This window comes from Taudactylus pleione, unplaced genomic scaffold (genome assembly GCF_031769625.1).
Source record: "Taudactylus pleione unplaced genomic scaffold, aTauple2 ptg000201l, whole genome shotgun sequence".
Classification (NCBI taxonomy): domain Eukaryota; kingdom Metazoa; phylum Chordata; class Amphibia; order Anura; family Myobatrachidae; genus Taudactylus; species Taudactylus pleione.
Window position 1 is genome coordinate 63,259,870 of NW_028284603.1, and position 20,336 is coordinate 63,280,205.

Consider the following 20,336-nt stretch of genomic DNA (forward strand, 5'->3'; position numbering starts at 1 on the left):
ACCTCTCCGTATTAAAGAGTCGGACGCTAAGTCCAAGGTTTATATTCCTGGACTTATTCGGGCAGTCCGCACAGCTTTAGTGATTGAGGATGATGATCCTCCGGTGTCAAAATATGCTTTTTTTAAGGATATTAAGGGTGACGCCACAGTGTTTCCTCTTTCGGGTCAGTTAGTAGACCATTTAGAGGAGGCGTGGAAACACCCTGGCAAACGGTATCAGCCTCAGAGACGCTTGGCGGTGGCTTATACGTTTGCGGGCAATTATTTTTCTAAGTGGGAATCCCCTCCGCAGGTGGATTCTCATGTGACACGCCTAGTCCGAAGTGCCACATTGCCCATGCCCTCCATGTCCTCCTTGAAGGATGCTACGGACCGTAAGGTGGAGATCTGCCTAAAGTCCGTTTATTCCCTTGCGGGGGGGGGGGGGGGGGCAGCCAGGCCGGCTATGGCCATTTGTTGGGTAGCCGGAGCTATGGAGCGCTGGGCTGATAGTTTGGAGGCGTCTTTGGATTCCGACTGTTCAGCTGAACAGACCGAGTTGATAGGCAATCTCCGGGATTCGGCCACTTATATCAATGAAGTGGCCTTGGATATCAGTACCCTGACTTCTCGGATTTCTTCAGCAGCTGTAGCTGCTCGTCGCACCTTATGGTTGCGATCTAGGAAGGCGGATGCTGATTCCAAGAAGGGCTTGGAAGCTTTGCCTTTTAATGTAGAAGTCCTATTTGGTCCAGATCTGGACAAAATTGTAGCCACACTGGCGGCAGCCAAATCGGCGTTTGTCTCCCGTCTGCTGTGGTTCCTTCCAGTTCAGGTACGTCGTCCTTTCGGCCTTACAGGGCCCAGGGTAGGCCAAAGGCACAGTCCTTTCCCCGTCAGGCAGGCCCCCAAAAATCGGCCAAGCCCAGGAAACAGGCCTGGAGTACCAGACGTCCTGCCCCCAAGCCAGATGACAAGCCTGCGGCCTGACGGTCCGGGCCTCCCTTTGGGGGATCCCAAAGTGGGAGGCCACCTTCTACAGTTCGCCCAGTGTTGGTCGGTAACCACGACAGACACTTGGGTTCACGAGGTGGTTTCTCACGGGTATGCCCTCTCCTTCCGGCACAGGCCCCCGTCCCGGTTCTTCACCACGTGTCTTCCATCAGACCGGAACAAAGCCATGGAACTACGGAAGGTTTTGCACACTATGTTCCAGGCTGGAGTTATAGTGCCTGTTCCATTCTCCCAGAGGGGCCAGGGTTTCTATTCCAATCTGTTTTTGGTGCAGAAACCCAATGGGTCGCACCGTCCAATCCTCAACCTCAAAGCACTCAACAAGTCTTTGTGGGTGCCGAGGTTTCGGATGGAGACCCTACTGTCCATCATTCTGGCGCTGGATCCTGGGGATTACATGGTGTCGTTGGACATACAGGACGCTTACCTGCATGTCCCTATTCTTATACGCCATCAACAGTTCCTCAGGTTTGCAATCCGCAACGATCACTTCCAGTTCCGGGCATTACCTTTTGGGCTGGCGACAGCACCACGTGTGTTCACCAAGGTTATGGCGGTCATGGCGGCTTCCCTGCGGCTGCAGGAAGTCCGCATGTCGCCGTACCTAGATGACCTTCTGTTGGTAGCAGGATCTCCAGAGCTCCATCTACGCCACTTGGACCTGACCTTTGTGGTACTGCAATGGCACGGCTGGTTAATAAACTGGCAGAAGTCCACCCTGGTCCCATCTCAGTGGATTCTACACCTTGGAGCCTTATTGGACTCCAGACTGCAAAGGATCTTTGTGACGGGGGAAAAGATCTCTGCCTTACAGTTGAGGGTGCGCAGTTGTCTGCAGAGTCACCGTGTGTTTCTACACTCTGCGATGAGGTTACTGGGCTCCATGGTGTCAGTATTCGACATGGTGGAATATGCCCAGTTTCACTCCAGACCTCTGCAGCAATTGATCCTGTCCAAATGGAATGGACTGCCTCAGAGTCTGAAGTCCCAGACGATGGTGCTCACTCCGGAGGTTCGCCTGTCCCTAGTCTGGTGGTTGGAGACAACCCATCTCAACAAGGGTCGTCCATTCTGGATGGCGAATTGGGTCCTGTTGACCACGGACGCCAGCCTTCGGGGCTGGGGAGCAGTCACGGGTCCACACTTATTCCGGGGCAGGTGGACTCAGGCGGAAACAGAGCTTCCAATAAACATCTTGGAGCTCTGCGCGGTTTTCAATGCTCTCCAGCAGGCACATCGGGATCTCCAAGGTCACCCCGTGCAGGTCCAGTCGGACAACGCCACCACTGTGGCCTACATAAATCGGCAAGGAGGAACCCGAAGTCGGGTGGCACTCGTAGAGGTGTCCCGAATCCTGGTTTGGGCGAAGCGCAATCTCCCGGCCATATCAGCAGTATTCATCCCAGGAGTCCTAAACTGGGAGGCGGACTTTCTCAGTCGCCAGGACGTTCATCCGGGGGAATGGTCTCTGCACCAGGACGTCTTTCAACTTCTGGTGGACAGGTGGGGTCTTCCAGAGATCGACCTCATGGCGTCACGGCCCAACAACAAGTTGCCGGTGTACGGGTCTCTGGTGGATGCTCTGTCCGTCCAGTGGACGTTCCGATTTGCTTATCTATTTCCTCCGTTTTCCATTCTTCGACGAGTAATCCACAAATTCAAACAGGAAGTAGGGATGCTCCTGTTGATAGCTCCCGCGCGGCCCCGGCGGCACTGGTTCTCAGACCTCCAGGGGCTGTCCGTGGACATTCCTCTGCGGTTGCCGTTACGACCGGACCTACTGTCACAGGGTCCTTGTCTTCACCTGGACCTGACTCGGCTGTCTTTGACGGCGTGGCTGTTGAGACGGCCATGTTAAGGTCCAGGGGGTTTTCCAGCTCTGTAGTGCAAACTATGCTAAGGGCTCGGAAACCATTTTCTGCAAGGATATACCATCGTGTGTGGCATACGTTCTTCCAGTGGTTTCGACCGAGAGGTTATGCTCCTCGGGAGTTCCGTCTGTCTAGGGTGTTAGCTTTCCTACAGGCGGGACAGGACCATGGGCTTCGCCTTGCGTCTATGAAGGTGCAGGTGTCTGGTTCCATCGTAGGATTGCTGCAATCCCTGATGTGCGCACCTTTATGCAAGGTGTTCTCTGAATTCAGCCACCTTTTGTTCCACTGGTGACGCCTTGGGATTTAGCTGTGGTCCTGAGGGCTCTCCAGGGACCGCCGTTTGAACCACTGGGCTCAGTGGACCTCAAATGGCTGACAGCTAAAACAATTTTCCTTCTGGCCATTGCTTCGGCCAGACGTGTTTCTGACTTAGGGGCTCTCTCCTTTAGACCCCCTTTTCTGATTTTTCATAGGAACAGGGCGGTGCTGCGCACTTGTCCTAGTTTCCTTCCTAAAGTCGTTTCAAGTTTCCACATCAACGAGGAAATCGTTGTGCTGGCTTTTAACTCACCTGACCTTTCAGTGGGTGAGGCCACTTTGGACGTTGTCCGGGCCTTAAGGATTTATGTTGACCGCACTTCTTCGTTTAGGAAGTCGGACGCCTTGTTTGTCCTCCTATGGCTTCCGTAAAAAGGGTTGGTCTGCTTCAAAGCAGACTTTGGCAGGTTGGATTCATATGGCAATTTCTGATGCTTATCTTCATGTAGGCCTGCCGGTTCCATCCTCTGTGAGGGCTCATTCCACTAGGTCTGTGGGTCCTTCGTGGGCTGCTCAACGTGGTGCCTTTGCAGTCCAGATCTGCAAGGCTGCCACGTGGTTCTCGGTCCATACCTTTGTGAGGTATTACGCATTTGACACCTTTGCCTCTCAGGATGCTTCCTTCGGGCGGGGGATTCTCCTTTCAGCACAGGAGCGTCCCCACCCTTGAAGGATACTGCTATGAGACATCCCCAAGGTATCCTGTGGGTACCCTATGGACCCTGATGTAGAAAATATGAGATATGGTAAGAACTTACCTTTGTTATCTCTATTTCTATGAAGTCCATAGGGTTCCACAGGACTCCCGCCCTGTCGCACCTGTGCTGCAGATGGGCTTTACTCTGGTCACCGGCTTTTCCGTCTCCCTCTGGTGAGAATGTGATTCTTGTGTGTGTCCAGATCTTTTTTCTCTCTCTTCCTTATCCTCCTCCGGCCTATGGCTTGGTACGTAACTGAGATGCCTTGGCTCGGGGGCGGGGTATAGGAGGGGGACCCTAGTGCATCCTGGGAAGCTGAAAACTTTAACTCTATGGTGCCCGATGCCTGACGTCATCACCTATACCCCAAGGTATCCTGTGGAACCCTATGGACTTCGTAGAAATAGAGATAACAAAGGTAAGTTCTTACCATATCTCGTATTATTTGCATTCCTCATATAAAAGGATTATTTAAGCACCAATGTTTTGTTCGTATAGCTGTAATTCATGCAGTTGATTAAGCAGTATTGCTGTTAGTAAAGCTGTGAGTACATTGTTAGCAACACATTCTTGTAGAGGTAGAAGGCAGTCTGTTAACTTGTAGCCAACCTTATATCCAACTACGGATACTTTGTATGGATGTTTATAAACAGTTCCCAACACAGCTTGAAATAGAGGAAGTATCCCAATCAACTTTTAACACTTTATTCCTGGTGGAATACTTTCCATAAAACTCTCAATGGTAATTGATGTCTTCTGTGTTGTAATGAGCAAGGCACAGTATATCCTCCGAGCTGCTGTCAACGTCCTATATCTTGCAGCTATATCCAGAGGGTCTTTACTGGCGCAAGTCTCCAGAGAACAGGATAAATAACCGGCTGTTTGCTGAATAGCTGGCAGTGTCTGGACGTGTTTCCCTGCCTGCTATGACTTCAGCGGCTTCATCAGAAGGCACATGGGTGTGGGAAAGTGTGTCATGAATTCTTTTAAGCTTTCCAGGTCCCATGTGCAAGTACACTTAACCAATTATCACCGAGGTTAGGAACAGTTGATCTAGATCAGACCTGGCCAACCTGTGGCTCTCCAGCTGTTGTGAAACTACAAGTCCCAGCATGCCCTGCTACAGTTTTGCTATTAGGAAATGCTAAAACTGTTGCAGGGCATGCTGGGACTTGTAGTTTCACAACAGCTGGAGACCACAGGTTGGCCAGGTCTGATCTAGATCAACTGTTCCTAACCTCAGTTAGGGGTACCTCCATGGGTTCTTGCTGTGACGTTCATGGCTACACAAAAACATAGACACTCTGCCTAGGTACCATAAGTGGTTATCTCGCTTCCTGACCTGTGCTGGACTTTATAAGAATAGATACCATAAAACTATTTTATAACAATAATTAACTTGTTTCTTTCAACACAGAAAAAAAGTGTCCCCTTCAGGTTTCACATATCAGAAATTGTATAGGGAATCTTAATAAATAGTTATTGAATCAGTATATAATCATGGCAATAACCATTGTTCTGCCAAGCAATCACAGGCTAAGTTACATATCTGTAAACTGCATTAATCCAACTTTTCCAAGCTATTTGAGGCTTGGTTTGCCTGTTTCAATATTTAATCTCAGTAGGCAAAAAATTACTTTTGCAGACAAGAATGTATGTATTCATGTTGGTTAGAACCTACTGGTCATTACTACTTTTCATTTTCAGGCCCCGCCACCTGTAGAAATCGCCTCACCACCCACCACACCTCTTGTATCAAATACAAGGTACTTTTGATATTGCTTTTGTCTTTATATTGCTATACTTTGTCGCTGCTTATGAAATCATAAGTTATCTTTGCTTAGATATCACTTTACAAATAAAACTAGTTGGAGAGTGCGAATACAGGTTGAGTCTCCCATATCCAAAATGCTTGGGACCAGAAGTATTCCGTATTTTGGAATATTTGCATACCATAATGAGATCTCTTGAGAATGACACCCAAATCTGAACACAGAATGCATTTTTTTGTTTCATATACACCTTATACACATATCCTGAAGGTATTTTATACAATATTTTTAATAATTTTGAACATCAAACAAAGTTTGTGTACATACATGAAATTCATTTATGTTTCATATTATACATAGAGCCTGAAGATGATGTTATACAACATTTTTTTACACTTTTGTGCATTAAACAAAGTTTGTTTACACTGAACCATCAAAAAGCAAAGGTGTCACTATCTCAGTCACACTTAAAAAAATTCTGTTTTACGGAATATTCCGTATTTCGGAATATTTGGATATGGGAGACTCAACCTGTAATAAATAATCAATGGATACAAATTTGTAATAAAATAGAACATATAACGTTCACGGCACATGAAGGAGCAGTATTGAACAGGGTATCAATCAAGCCAGTTACCTATATTAAGACTGTATAACCAAACCTATGAAGTTGTGCTTAACAAATTGTCCTGATGCCCTCCGCATATGCTAACAAGGAAGGCCACATACAATATCCAATAGCAGCGTCACTCAGTATAAATATGGACCTAGAAGCAGGTCATGTAGTTAGTCCAACGATTGATGTATCCTGTTGACGATATAGTAAATATCGCAACATTGGACTAACTACGTGACCTGTTTCTGAGTCCATATTTATACTGAGTGCGCCTCTATCGGATAATATATATATATATATATATATATATATATATATATATACATACATACATACGAGTTACCTACCAGTTGTCCAGTAAGAGACACGGCACTCCAGGATTTGTGCAAGAATGATGAATGGCTTTATATACCATATGTTTTAAAAATACATCGTAATCCTCATATTAACAGTCAACGTTTCTGGGCCTCACCGGACCTTGTCATCAGGACGGAGGAGATGTACAAAACAGAGCCCTCAACAAATGTGAACTACAAACAGAAACAAGACTCACCGTGATGTGCTTACCTTTCAACAACCCAAAAAAATGAGAGTGACCAGTCACGGAGGTTGCGGAGAGCCGCCCCGGAAGTCGTCCGTCGCAGGGATGATGATGTGAGCTGCCTGACTGTTAATATGAGGATTACGATGTATTTTTAAAACATATGGTATATAAAGTCATTCATCATTCTTGCACAAATCCTGGAGTGCCCGTGTCTCTTACTGGACAACTGGTAGGCTGCTCATGTATTACGTATAATAAAGGCACACGGGTAGCTGGATGAAGATTTGTGAGTGCCGGATTAATCTTATTTTTATATATCCTGAGGATGGGGATTCGCTCCTCGAAACGTTTAATCAAAGCACTTTCTTGTTTCACTGATGTCAAAGTCTCCGAGTGCCACCTGTTGTAGTATGGTTATTTGAAGGGGGTACTGTCCTCCTAGGAAGGCAACGGAGCAGGTTACCCAGCGCTGGGCCACGAGTGCCGGGTGATAGTGATATATATATATATATATATATATATATTACAGAGAGAAAGACTTAAATCCATCACACTCGCCACTCCTAGATTTGGGGTGCAAACCTGCACTCACCATTCCCAGGCTTTGGGTGCAAAATGGCTTGTTACCACATTGCTGAAATAAATAAAACACAAAGCTCAGCACTCACATCATAAACTCATACACCAAAGTACATGAATAACGGAGTTCATGGATTGATCAATTAATTTAAGCCTGCAGCCCACATTACAGGCAGGGCTGCCATCAGGGGGGGACTGCCGGGCCTGTATTCCCGGGCCAGAGAGACAGAGTGGGGGGCCTGTGGAGTAATGGGCTGGCGGCGGCCGGGATCCCGATGCATACCGGCTCATCAGTGAGGATCCGCAGCGACTGTCACTGACAGCTTACACAGTAGCTATACTTCCTGGTGGCTGGCCCCTCCCCCGGACCATCCATCTTACCATGAGCTCAGAGCAGCCAAGAGTAGTACATGCCTGATCTCCATTCCTCCCAGTGGTTCTGCTGCTCTGCTGAAGGGAATCAATATATGCTATCCCCTTGCAATAGGCTGTAGTGAGGGCCCCACAGCACACTGACATACAGAGGTAAATGGGAAAGGGGGGCACAGAACGACAGAGAGGAATGTGTTGGGCATGCCTCCCAACATTGACAAAGCTTTAAGAGGGACATAACGGGAGACCCCACCGAAAAAGGGGTGGGCCTACCATTGAGGGGGGGATGGCTTAGTGTGGGTGGGCATGGTCTCACCTTGCACCTCCGTTTCGTCACTGGGGGCATGTCCAGCAGTCCCGAAGATGCTGGGCTTCCCCCAGAGAATTAGCCCGCAGTAAAGATGCCGTGCGGTGTGCGCTCTCCCCAACTTCCCCCCACACCGCGGTACACTGCAGCCCACGGGTGGGATGGCGGGACAGCCCAGAAAAACGGGACTGTCCCACCCAAAGCGGGACAGCTGGGAGGTATGGTGTTGGGGGTGGAGGTCACTGATGGAGAGGAATGTGTGGGGGGCTCACTGACTGAGTGGAATGTGTGTGTGGGGAGGGGGGTTCACTGGCAGAGGGGAATGTGTGTGTGGGGAGGGGGGCTCACTGACAGAGGGGAATGTTATTTCTACTTCAGGGTCCATAGGGTATCCACAGGATACCTTGGGGTATAGGTGTGACGTCAGTCATCGGGCACCATAGAGTTAAGCTTTTCAGCCTCCCAGGATGCACTAGGTCCCCCTCCTATACCCCGCCCCCGAGCCAAGGCACCTCAGTTTAGTTTGGTGCCCGGCCGGAGTCGGGTGCACCTGTCGGAGTGGGCCCTAGAAGAGCCCCTGAAGCTTTCTTCTATGCAGCTGTGGCTGCACATCTGGATGTACAGCATGGACTGTCAGTCCTGACGTCCATGCTGTCTTCCCTACACCCCCGCCGGTACCAGAACGCCGGTACCTATCCGGGGATGCTGGTGAGCATCTGGGGTCACAGCTAGCGGTGACCCCAGATGTTCCGGACCATGGCCGGATTCAAGGGGGACAAAGGTAAGCAGCGGGGTCCCGTGGTGGATCCTCGCTGGTCACATGGTCCTAAGTCCCCAGGCAGGGGGCTCCCTGGGGACTGGCTGCAGCGTGGAGCCAGGCGACCAACCTGCGCTTCCACTACCCCCTGGGACTGCGGACCGCAGCAGAGCGGTAGCGCTGCGGCGTCCCAGGGGTTAAATGCATGCCAGGGGAGCGCGCCTTCCCTGTCTCACAGCCGGCGCCTCCCCCGCTGCACACAGCCCTCTCTGCACGCTGCCGACTGGTCCTGTGGCAGCGCTCCTCCCCCAGGCCAGCCTCCTCTCTGCTCCTCGGCGGCCATCTTCTCTGAAACGCATGGTGAACGCTGCTGGAAGCCTGGACGGAAGCATCGTGGTCTGGGTCCCCCTGCATACCTCTCCTCCGATTTGGGTCAGGTCTGTGTATGCTGCGCTGTGTCCTACCAGGCCCTGTGTCTGTGTAGTTGAGTGATCAGCGCTGTTAGTGCAGGAATTGATATTTCTTTGCATTGTATGTGACTGTGCTAGCGCTGCTGCCTGTAACTTATCTTCTAACTGTCAGCTTTATTACTGTCCCTGTTCTTTCTGCTAAGCCCTTGTGGTGCGGTGCTGCAGGGTGGTCTCTCGCCTATTTAATATATAATTGGTGAGAGGGGTCACATACGTGGTGCCATCATGTCTGAAAGTGATTTTCCCCTCCGGCTACAGTGTACTACGTGTAAAGTAACGAAGCGGAGGGGGAGGGTAGCGCGGAGGGCCTCTGCCGGCAGTGTTTGTCCATGGCGCGGCCTCTTACGGTTACAGCACCGGTACAGGAGCCGCCCTGGGCTTGTTTCGCTCAGGCGCTTACAGCCTTAGTGGGCCAGTTAGCTCCGCAGCCCTCGTTTACACCGATGGGTTTGTCCCAGCAGTCAGTGGTGTCGTCACCCATGCAGGGTTTCCCTCGACAATTGGTGGTACCCCACAGTCTCCCTATTTCCCCGCTCCTGGTTTCTCAGGAGCCAGCGTGGGTTAACTACCTGACATGTTCTGTACAGCACTTGTCGGATGTGTTACAAGGGGAGTCTGTGATGCGGCCACATAAACGGCCGGTGGCGTCTCTGTCGGCTCCTTATGAGGATGACGAGGGGACGTCTGATGATGGGGAGATTCTGGATCCTTATGATCAGGAACCTCTCCATACTAAGGACGCTGATGCTAAGTCCAAAGTATATATTCCTGGACTTATTCGGGCGGTCCGCACAGCCTTGGTGATTGAGGACGAAGTTCCCCCAGCGGCTAAATCTAAGTATGCCTTTTTCAAGGATGTGAAGGGCGATGCCACAGTCTTTCCTCTTTCGGGTCAGTTAGTGGACCATTTAGAGGAGGCGGATAATTATTTTGCAAAGTATTCTCCACAGGTGGATTCTCATGTGACCCGTCTTGTCCGTAGTGCCACATAGCCGATGCCATCCAAGGTGGAGATCTGCCTGAAGTCCGCTTATTCCCTTGTGGAGGGGGCAGCACGGCCGGCTATGGCCATTTGCTGGGTTGCCAGAGCGATGGAGCATTGGGCGGATTCATTAGAGGCATCTTTTGATTCCGACTGTCCGGCCGAACAGGCAGAGTTGATTGGTAATCTCTGTGATTCGGCCACTTATATCAACGAGGCGGCCTTAGACATTAGTACTCTGGTGTCTAGAATTTCTTCAGCAGCGGTGGCTGCTCGTTGCACCTTGTGGCTGCGATCCTGGAAGGCGGACGCAGATTCCAAAAAGGGTCTGGAGGCGTTGCCATTTACCGGAGAAGTTCTCTTCGGTCCGGATCTGGATAAGATTGTGGCCACGCTGGCGGCAGCCAAATCGGCTTGTCTCCCGTCGGCCGCTGCTCCTTCTGGTTCTGGACCATCGTCCTTTCGGTCATCTAGCTGGCACTGGAACCTGGGGACTACATGGTGTCATTGGACATACAGGACGCTTACCTGCATGTCCCTATTCTTTTGCGCCATCAACAGTTCCTCAGGTTTGCAATCCGCAGCGACCACTTCCAGTTTCGGGCGTTACCTTTTGGCCTGGCGACAGCACCACGTGTTTTCACCAAGGTGATGGCGGTCATGGCGGCTTCTCTGCGGCTGCAGGGAGTCCGCATGTTGCCGTACTTGGACGACCTTTTATTGGTGGCAGGATCTCCAGAGCTCCTTCTACGCCACTTGGACCTGACCATTGCGCTACTGCAACGGCACGGCTGGATAATCAACTGGCAGAAGTCCACTCTAATCCCATCTCGGAGGATTCTGCACCTCGGAGCCTTATTGGACTCGGAACAGCAGAGGATCTTCGTGACGGAGGAAAAGATCTCTGCTTTACAGTCGAGGGTGCGCAGTTGTCTGCTCAGCCGCCGGGTGTCTCTACACTCGGCGATGAGGTTACTGGGCTCCATGGTGTCGGTGTTCGACATGGTGGAATATGCCCAGTTTCACTCCAGACCCCTGCAGTACCTGATTCTGTCCAAGTGGAACGGGCTGCCTCAGTCTCTGAAGTCCCAGACGATTGTGCTCACCCCGGAGGTTCGCCTGTCCCTTACCTGGTGGTTACAGATGACCCATCTCAGCGGGGGACGTCCGTTCTGGGTTCCAAATTGGGTCCTGTTGACAACGGACGCCAGTCTTCGGGGCTGGGGAGCAGATTCGGGTCCACACTTGTTCCAGGGCAGGTGGACACCGACAGAAGCGGAGCTTCCAATCAATATCTTGGAACTCCGTGCGGTCTTCAATGCTCTCCAGCAGGCACATCGGGTTCTCCAGGCTCGTCCGGTACAGGTCCAGTCGGACAACGCTACCACCGTGGCCTACATAAACAGGCAAGGAGGAACCCGAAGTCGGGCGGCTCTCGTGGAGGTCTCTCGGATCCTGGTATGGGCGGAGCGCAATCTTCCGGCCATATCAGCGGTCTTCATCCCGGGAGTGCTAAATTGGGAGGCGGACTTTCTAAGTCGCCAGGACGTTCATCCTGGGGAATGGTCCCTGCACCCGGACGTTTTTCAACTGCTGGTGGACAGTTGGGGTCTTCCAGAGATCGACCTCATGGCGTCCCGGCACAACAACAAGTTGCCGGTGTACGGGTCTCGCACAAGAGACGAAGGGGCGTCTCTGGTGGATGCTCTGTCCGTCCGGTGAACGTTCCGGTTCGCATACCTGTTCCCTCCGGTCTCCCTTCTTCCACGGGTAATCCGGAAATTACCAGAAGGAGGGACGCTCCTGTTGATAGCTCCCGCGTGGCCCAGGCGGCACTGGTTCTCAGGCCTTCAGGGTCTGTCCGTGGACAGTCCTCTGCGGTTGCCGCTACGACCGGACCTTCTGTCTCAGGGTCCTTGTCTTCACCCGGACCTGACTCGGCTGTCTTTGACGGCGTGGCTGTTGAGACGGTCATGCTGAGGTCCCAGGGGTTTTCCAGCTCTGTGGTGCGTACCATGTTGCGAGCTCGGAAACCGTCTTCCGCGAGGATATACCATCGCGTGTGGCATACGTTCTTCCAGTGGTGTCGACCGAGAGGTTATGCACCGCGGGAGTTTCGTCTGTCTCAGATTCTCGCCTTCCTGCAAGCGGGACTAGATCATGGGCTTCGCCTTGCTTCTTTGAAGGTACAGGTTTCGGCCCTGTCTGTCTGGTTTCACCGTAGGATTGCTACAATCCCGGATGTGCGCACCTTTATGCAAGGTGTTCTCCACATTCAGCCACCCTTTGTTCCACCTGTGGTGCCTTGGGATTTGGCTGTGGTCCTGAGGGCTCTCCAGGGACTGCCGTTTGAACCACTGGGCTCAGTGGATCTTAAATGGTTAACAGCTAAGACTGTTTTCCTTCTGGCTATTGCTTCGGCCAGACATGTTTCTGAGTTAGGGGCTCTTTCTTGTAGACCCCCTTTCTTGGTTTTTCATGGGAACAGGGCAGTGCTCCGCACTCGGCCCGAGTTTCTTCCCAAAGTTGTTTCCCAGTTTCATGTTAACGAGGAAATCGTTGTTCCGGCCTTTAACTCACCGGGTCTTTCCGTGGGTGAGGCCTCTTTGGATGTTGTGCGGGCCTTAAGGACTTATGTTGACCGCACTTCTTCGTTTAGGAAGTCGGACGCTTTGTTTGTCCTCTATGGCTTCCGTAAAAAGGGTTGGCCTGCCTCAAAGCAAACTTTGGCAGCCTGGATCTGTATGGCTATTTCTGAAGCTTATCTTCATAAAGGCCTACCGGTTCCTCCTTCTCTGAAGGCTCATTCCACTAGGTCTGTGGGTCCTTCGTGGGCTGCTCGACATGGTGCCTCTGCAGTTCAGATCTGCAAGGCTGCTACGTGGTCCTCCTGTCCATACCTTCGTGAGGTATTACAGGTTTGACACCTTCGCCTCTCAGGATGCTTCCTTCGGGCGGCGGATTCTCCTTTCTGCACAGGAGTGTCCCCACCCTTAAAGGATACTGCTTTGGGACATCCCCAAAGTATCCTGTGGATACCCTATGGACCCTGAAGTAGAAAATATGAGATATGGTAAGAACTTACCCTTGTTATCTCTATTTCTACGAAGTCCATAGGGTTCCACAGGACTCCCGCCCTGTCGCACCTGTGCTGCAGATGGGCTTTACTCTGGTCACCGGTTTTTCCGTCTCCCTCTGGTGAGAATGTGATTCTTGTGTGTGTCCAGATCTTTTTTCTCTCTCTTCCTTCTCCTCCTCCGGCCTATGGCTTGGTAACTAACTGAGGTGCCTTGGCTCGGGGGCGGGGTATAGGAGGGGAACCTAGTGCATCCTGGGAGGCTGAAAAGCTTAACTCTATGGTGCCCGATGACTGACGTCACACCTATACCCCAAGGTATCCTGTGGAACCCTCTGGACTTCGTAGAAATAGAGATAACAAGGGTAAGTTCTTACCATATCTCATATTTTCTGATGGCAGTCCTGATCACAAGACCCCATTTCTCTGCAGGTCCTACACTATCAATCATTATTATGAAAACCTGGTAACTACTATCACACTGGTTTAATGCTCACCTGCCAACTAACTTATGGCTTTTAAAGGTGAGATAGTCGCCAAACATAGCTGCTGTAATACTACCAAGAAAACAGTTGACAAAGGTCAAAATAAATGAGCCTACATGAGCATGATAAAGCTGTGACCACAAAAATGTTAATGAGAAATGAACCAAATAAACAGGTACTTAAATCCATTGCACTCGCCTCTCCCAGATTTGTGAGGAGATTCCTCCTCACCCTGTAACGGCAATACTTACATCACTGTACAAGTATACAAGGATAATTTTAGTGAGATAAGATTCATCTGAACTTTATTTATAATGAGCATTTGCTATTACTGTACTTTTATGCTATTTTATTTTTACAGTTCTACACAAAGTCCATCACCAGTTAATGGTGCTGCAAATACAATTGAGGTATTATTTTTTATTATATATTATTTTAGTTTTGCACTTCTAATTCATCTGTTTTTACTGTTGAATTTATAGTGTATTGATTCATAAATACCTAGAAGGTCCTCAAATTGATAGAAGTTATGACATTAACAATGGTCTTTGTTTTTCATTCTCATTTAAAAAGTAGGAATGCAATAAAAATGCAATAACATTGCTATAACATAAAACTGGTGCTGCCAGAATTATACACATTAAAGAAATCATACAGTATGTTAAAGAATAAACAGTTCAGTACATAAAAAAGCGCTGTGTATGTTAAATCCATGCACAAAGAAAATTATGTTGCTTTTTAGCCAATGCCTGTGGTTACCAGTATCAAGAGCATTTTTATTTTGAAGCAGTGATTATCAAGTCAAGTAGATGAAACAGAGGAGCAGCTGTTTACCAAAATATTGTCTATAGAGTGGTAAGGTTTCCACATATGTACAGATACTGCACTAGACCAGTGTGTCATGTAAAAGGATTGTTGGACACAGCCGTAGGTGACCAAGGGGTCTATTTATTAAGCAGTGTTAGGAGGCAGAGTGAAAAGTGATAAGGTGCCAACTAATCGGCTCCCAACTGTCATCTCACAGGCGCTGTGTTTGAAAAATGAAAGTTGGGAGCTGATTGGTTGGCGCCTTATCACTTTTCACTCTGTCTCCTAACACTGCTTAGTAAATAGACCCCCAAATCACACAAGCACTGCAGTCTGGTAGTGTAGTCAAAGGATGACCACATAAACAGACTGGTAGCAGTCTTCATCCACCCAGCTTTACATTCATGCATGATAATTATCTTCAGCATGCCAATAAGGCTATAATCAAACATCATGGATATTTTTGGGAATACACACTATCTCCTGTGATATGTGAACATGTGATCTTAGGGCCTGATTGAGCAGTGTACGCTAATGCAATTACAGCTGTGATTTCGCTCGGAACGCAGCTGCGAAAATGTGCTAATGCCTGCCAAAGCCCAGCCAGCATAAAGACGCCCTCTGCTGCTTTCTCGTTTGCGTCCAATGTCGCTCTTCTGCATAAACATTTGTACCATCGGTGCGCATCGGCCAGTCACGCAGCATTACAACAAGTTTGACCAGCCGCAGACACTGCAAGTCTCCTCACACGCAGAGAGCTCTCGTCATGCGTATGCAATCGCAGTGGCTAAATTATGCACACCCATGAACCTTTTCAAGGAGTAGTGACGTGATAGGAGGTACCCTATAGGGACAGATGTCTGCTATTACATCTGTGCAAGTGCTTATGTGAGGTGTGCACTTGCGTTTGGAGAACCTGTTACCCTACTAAAGGGATCTGTGTTAAGAACGTCTGCCTAGGGATGTGGAGCAAACCCCCTTACCTGCGAGCGACCAGTAGCCGTCTGAGTCCTTCAGAGAGTTTTACTGACCCATGTTCAAAGTCGCAGACACCAACACTCTGACTAGGTAGAGTACCAATATTTTCCGTAGGTGGTCGGAGACCCTACGCTCTACCTCTTGGTCATTTAAACAGGCAACATGATACCATCATCATGTCGACATCTGAAATGTGAAATCCCATAATTGCCGACATTAGGGTTAGATTGCGGGACGGGAGTGTTAGGCACTAGAGGGAGGTTACGTTTAGGCACCTGCAGGTTAGGAATAGGCACTAGGGGGAGAGGTAGGGATAGGGATAGAATACTTAACCAATAACCTAGAGGGACACTGACCTAGTTGAGGTGGAAAATACTCATAACACCCCCTTCAGGTAAAGGCAGCGTTTGTACATCCAGGCATGTCGAAAAAGATAAGATAATTTTGTCTATAGAGCACATTAAAAAATACTGTCACACCAAGGAATGCAGTGAGATGAACCTCATGACTTCAGAGCAGTGAGGCGGCAATGCAAACCAATACCCCATATATATTGGTCTATTTACATGGCAGGCAGACGCAGACAATAACTGCCGCCTGCCTGTATAATGGTACTGGGCATGCATAGTGGTTAAACCGGAGTACCTAGAGAATATACTAACTTGAGTTAGGTACTCTGCATCACTCTTACAAGGTTCTTGTGTAGGGTGTAGCCATGCAACACTTCAATGCTTCCATCTACAGACGTGGAAAAGCATTCTGCTAGCCATATAGTAAAAAATGCAGCAATATAGACATTTTGTAACATATGACCCCGAGCTATGGTCTCGGAGTATTTGTGTCATGAGCCAATTATTCTTCAAGTATATTTTTGTACTGAAGTTCCTGAATTTACAAACTCCACACTTTTTTTTGTTTGGGCTGTGGTGTGAACCGAACCCACAACCTCAGTGCTGTGAGACAGTAATGCTAACCATTTCCCATCCATGCTGCCCATTCCTATTATAAAAAACATATGTCTTGGAAAATGAACCTGCCTGATCTATCAGTTAGTATTTCTGTAAGGTCTCACAACAGCAGTCACCCAACAGGCAGGGTATGGATCACTGTGATCAGCAGCTGCTATAATTGTCTACCAAGCAGCAAAATAACCTGATTTGAGGCACTGAATGTACAGAGTGCTCAACAGGATTATAATCTAATGTATCAGATTTCACTCAAACACTCCCCCGTTAAACTGGGAACACATGGTACGATGTGTACCCAGCAATGCGATCCATGATCCGACGGCCGACATATCGGGCTGTCCCCCCAATATGCCGACCCCACCCCCATAGACATGCATGAGATTGTCCATCAATTCTCCAGATCTCTCGTGCATGCAGAAAGATCTGGAGGAGCGACGGGCGACCCCACGGGAGCGCGCAGCGGACGATATGCCCACACACGAAAAGATATAGCTGCGATATCGTTTGAAATCCGTTGGATCGGCGACTACAGTATGTCGCTCCGTGTGTGGGGGGCTTAAGTGTCTGCGAGAGGAGGGGGAGCTATGGTCAGCAGCAGCTTATCTTTACAAATAGGCAGCTATGGGATCTCCTTGTAAGGAGAGATCCTACAGACTTATCTTCCCAGTACAGGAGAGAGGGAATCACATTAATTAAACAGAAACATGAGCCTGCAGGTGCATAGCGCCGTTTGGGCGCACAGTGCAGATCACGTGGCAGCGTCCAGCCTGCGCAGGGGAGGCAGATCCCAGTCCCTGTATGAGAATCCAGAGTGGCCGGTAGACAAGTGAGCTTCCATACGCAACAGAAGCCCCCTACAAGGCCCCCTGAGCGGGAGTGTGAGCACCCAGCTATGGGAGCTATGCCCCCAGCCTGGGACCTCCAAATTTTTACAGCGGTGAGCGTTGTAATGATCCCCAGACATATAAGGGATTGTTAGGGGACATCAGGGATGCAGTGCCTTTGAGTTCTGTGCCCTTTGTTACTACCAGCAGGTCTTCTAATTTCCATACTGATACATGCTAACAGGGCGCTCTTAACTCTAACCCTGTAAGGGTCCTCTAAATGGGCTGGGGAATCTGCGTCTGAATGCCCAGCACCCCTGCTAACCAGAGGTGTGGGTTATACTTACCGCTGCAGAGCCACGCAGCAATGCGGTCTTCATGGCCAGGGACTTGGACACCAGCCACAGTAAGCTGTTGTGAGTCCCCAGGATCCGGTGACCCTGTGACCAGAGACCCAGACACAAGCCGCAGTAAGCTGTGGTGGGTCTCTTCTGAGCGGCTGCCAATGGTGTAGGCAGACTGTTACAGCAAGCAGTCTGCCTGTGAAGGTCATTGAAGAACAAAATAAAATGTAAAAATCAGCCGTCTGTGCACCCGGTTTCTCTCTGGCACAAAGGTTGGGTGGGGTATAGACGGGGAGGAGTCAAATGCACTTCTAAAGAAATGTAAAGTGCCTGGCACCACTCTCTCACCCGTCTATAGCCCATTGTATATACTCCAGTGTTCCCTAGTGGATGAAGGAGAAAAATATGATATGGTTGTGGTTTAGTTCAGCATGCAAACAGATAAAATGGTTAACTATGGGGGTTGTGCATTATGTTTTAAAAGTAAAAAAAATGTTAAGCAAAATTAAGGAAGTAACGTTAACAGGTTGACTGGTCAGATAGGCTAATACATTCTCTGACAAAAGAGTCCTAAAAAGGGAATCACGTCTTTAATAGTCTCTCATAGAAAAATGATATTGTGAGTCTTGTACTGTATAATACAATTAATTTTCAGTAGTTTTTGACCAGTTTAGCAAACAAGATATTTTTAGGAACAAATTAATTTAATTTGTTTTAAAAAGTATGGGATGGCTAGAAGGAGTGTAATGCTATTGTTCTCTGTTCTAGTATGACCCAAATTATGTTGGAAAATTCAATGAATATTGCCAGAAAATTGGAAGCCTGGGATACAGATTTGTTGATAATCGCACAGGACCCTCACATATTCCTCAGTAAGTGACACTTTACATACACAAATGAGTTTTACTAATGGGTGTGTTATATAAGGTTGACATGTCATCATTCACCACATAATCTAGTGGTGATTTTATGCTCCTGACGGCAGCACCTCTGGCGGCTTCCGGGTCCTGGTGGTCACGCGTGGAATAGTACTGGCGCAGACATCTATTGGAGCGGCAGTTGCAATAAGTATTCTATCCATAACTCTCCCTCTAGTGCCTAATCCTAACCTGAAGGTGCCTAAACGTAGCCTCCGTCTAGTGCCTATTCCTCCCGTCCCGCAGGCTAACGCTAATGTAGACAATGATGGGATTTCACATCTTGACATTTCAGATGTCTACATGATGATGGTATCATGTTGCCTGTCGACATTTCAGCAATGTTGACATCATAACTGTCAACATTGTGGTGTTGACATTATGATTGTCAACATTGTGAATGTCAACCTTATGACACCATCCCTTATGCTGGGTACACACTTAAACATCGGATCAGTCAGCAGACCAATCCACCGTCCGAGTACCCAATTTGTACCTTTCACATAGATCAGCAGTGGCTGTGCTGCAGGGCCAACCTGATATGTTTGTAAACGACGTCGATCACAGACATTTCTCCTTCATCCACTAGGGGAGATAAAGTGAGCGGAGATAAGGTACCAGCCAACCAGCTGCTAACTGTCATTTTTCAAACACAGCCTATGAGATGGCAGTTATAAGATGATTGGCTGGCACCTTCTTAAGTCACCACAGTGTTCATCCAGGGGAATGCGAATTACACCAGGAGGTGTTTGTGGAAATAGTTGCCAGATGGGAATCTCCAGACATAGATCTAATGGCTTCTCATCTCAACAGGTACGGATCTCGGTCCCAGGATCCTCAGGCATCTCTGGTGGATGCCATGACAGCACCTTGGGTGTTCCAGCTGGGATACATCTTTCCACCTCTGGTAATGTTACCAAAGGTAATTCAGTGGATTCGATCAGTGGCACAGCCAGTCATTCTGTTGGCTCCAGACTTGTCGCGCTGTCATTGGTACACAATTCTTCGGACCATGTTGGCAGATGTTCCATATAGTTTGCCCTTGCGTCCAGATCTGCTACTTCAGGGTCCATGCCGTTACCCCAATTTGTCTCACTTGGCTTTGATGACATGGTTCTTGAATCCAATATTTTGAGGGCCAAGGGGTTTTCAGAATCTGTGGTGAAACCATGATACAGGCTCACAAACCAGTTACGTCCCAGATTTATCATCGGATATGGAAGATATATATTTCTTGGTGTGAACAACACAAGTTCAAACCTGAAAGGTTCCGAGTATCTTGTCTCTTGTCTTTTCTGCAAGAGGGGTTGGTTAAGGGTCTTAGATTGTTCTCTTAAAGGACATATTTCGGCCCTGTCGATCCTGTTTCAAAGGAAATTGGCCACCATTCCTGAAGTTCAGAGCTTCTTGCAGGGGGTTCTTCGTATACAACCTCCTTATGTCCTGCCGGTTCCTCTTGGGACTTGAATTTAGTTTTGGAGGCACTTCAAAAGGCACTGTTTGAGCTTTTGGAAACTGTAGAATTGCGATATCTTACTTTGAAGGTTGTTTTCCTTTTGGCAATTGCCTCGGCCAGAAGGGTATACGAGTTAACGGCTCTTTCCTGTAAATCTCCACTTCTCATTTTTCACAAGGATAGGGTAGTGGTACGCACT

General features: G+C 48.8%; 1 protein-coding gene across 1 annotated transcript in view; it reads left to right on the forward strand.

The window, feature by feature from the left end:
* EIF2AK2 (eukaryotic translation initiation factor 2 alpha kinase 2) overlaps window positions 1-20,336 on the forward strand; it is a 131,476-nt gene that overhangs the window by 13,435 nt on the left and 97,705 nt on the right. The window contains exons 4-6 of the mRNA XM_088477658.1: window positions 5,591-5,649; window positions 14,205-14,253; window positions 18,533-18,636. Coding sequence (XP_088333784.1) covers window positions 5,591-5,649; window positions 14,205-14,253; window positions 18,533-18,636 — 212 coding nt within the window. The remainder of the gene's footprint in view (window positions 1-5,590; window positions 5,650-14,204; window positions 14,254-18,532; window positions 18,637-20,336) is intronic.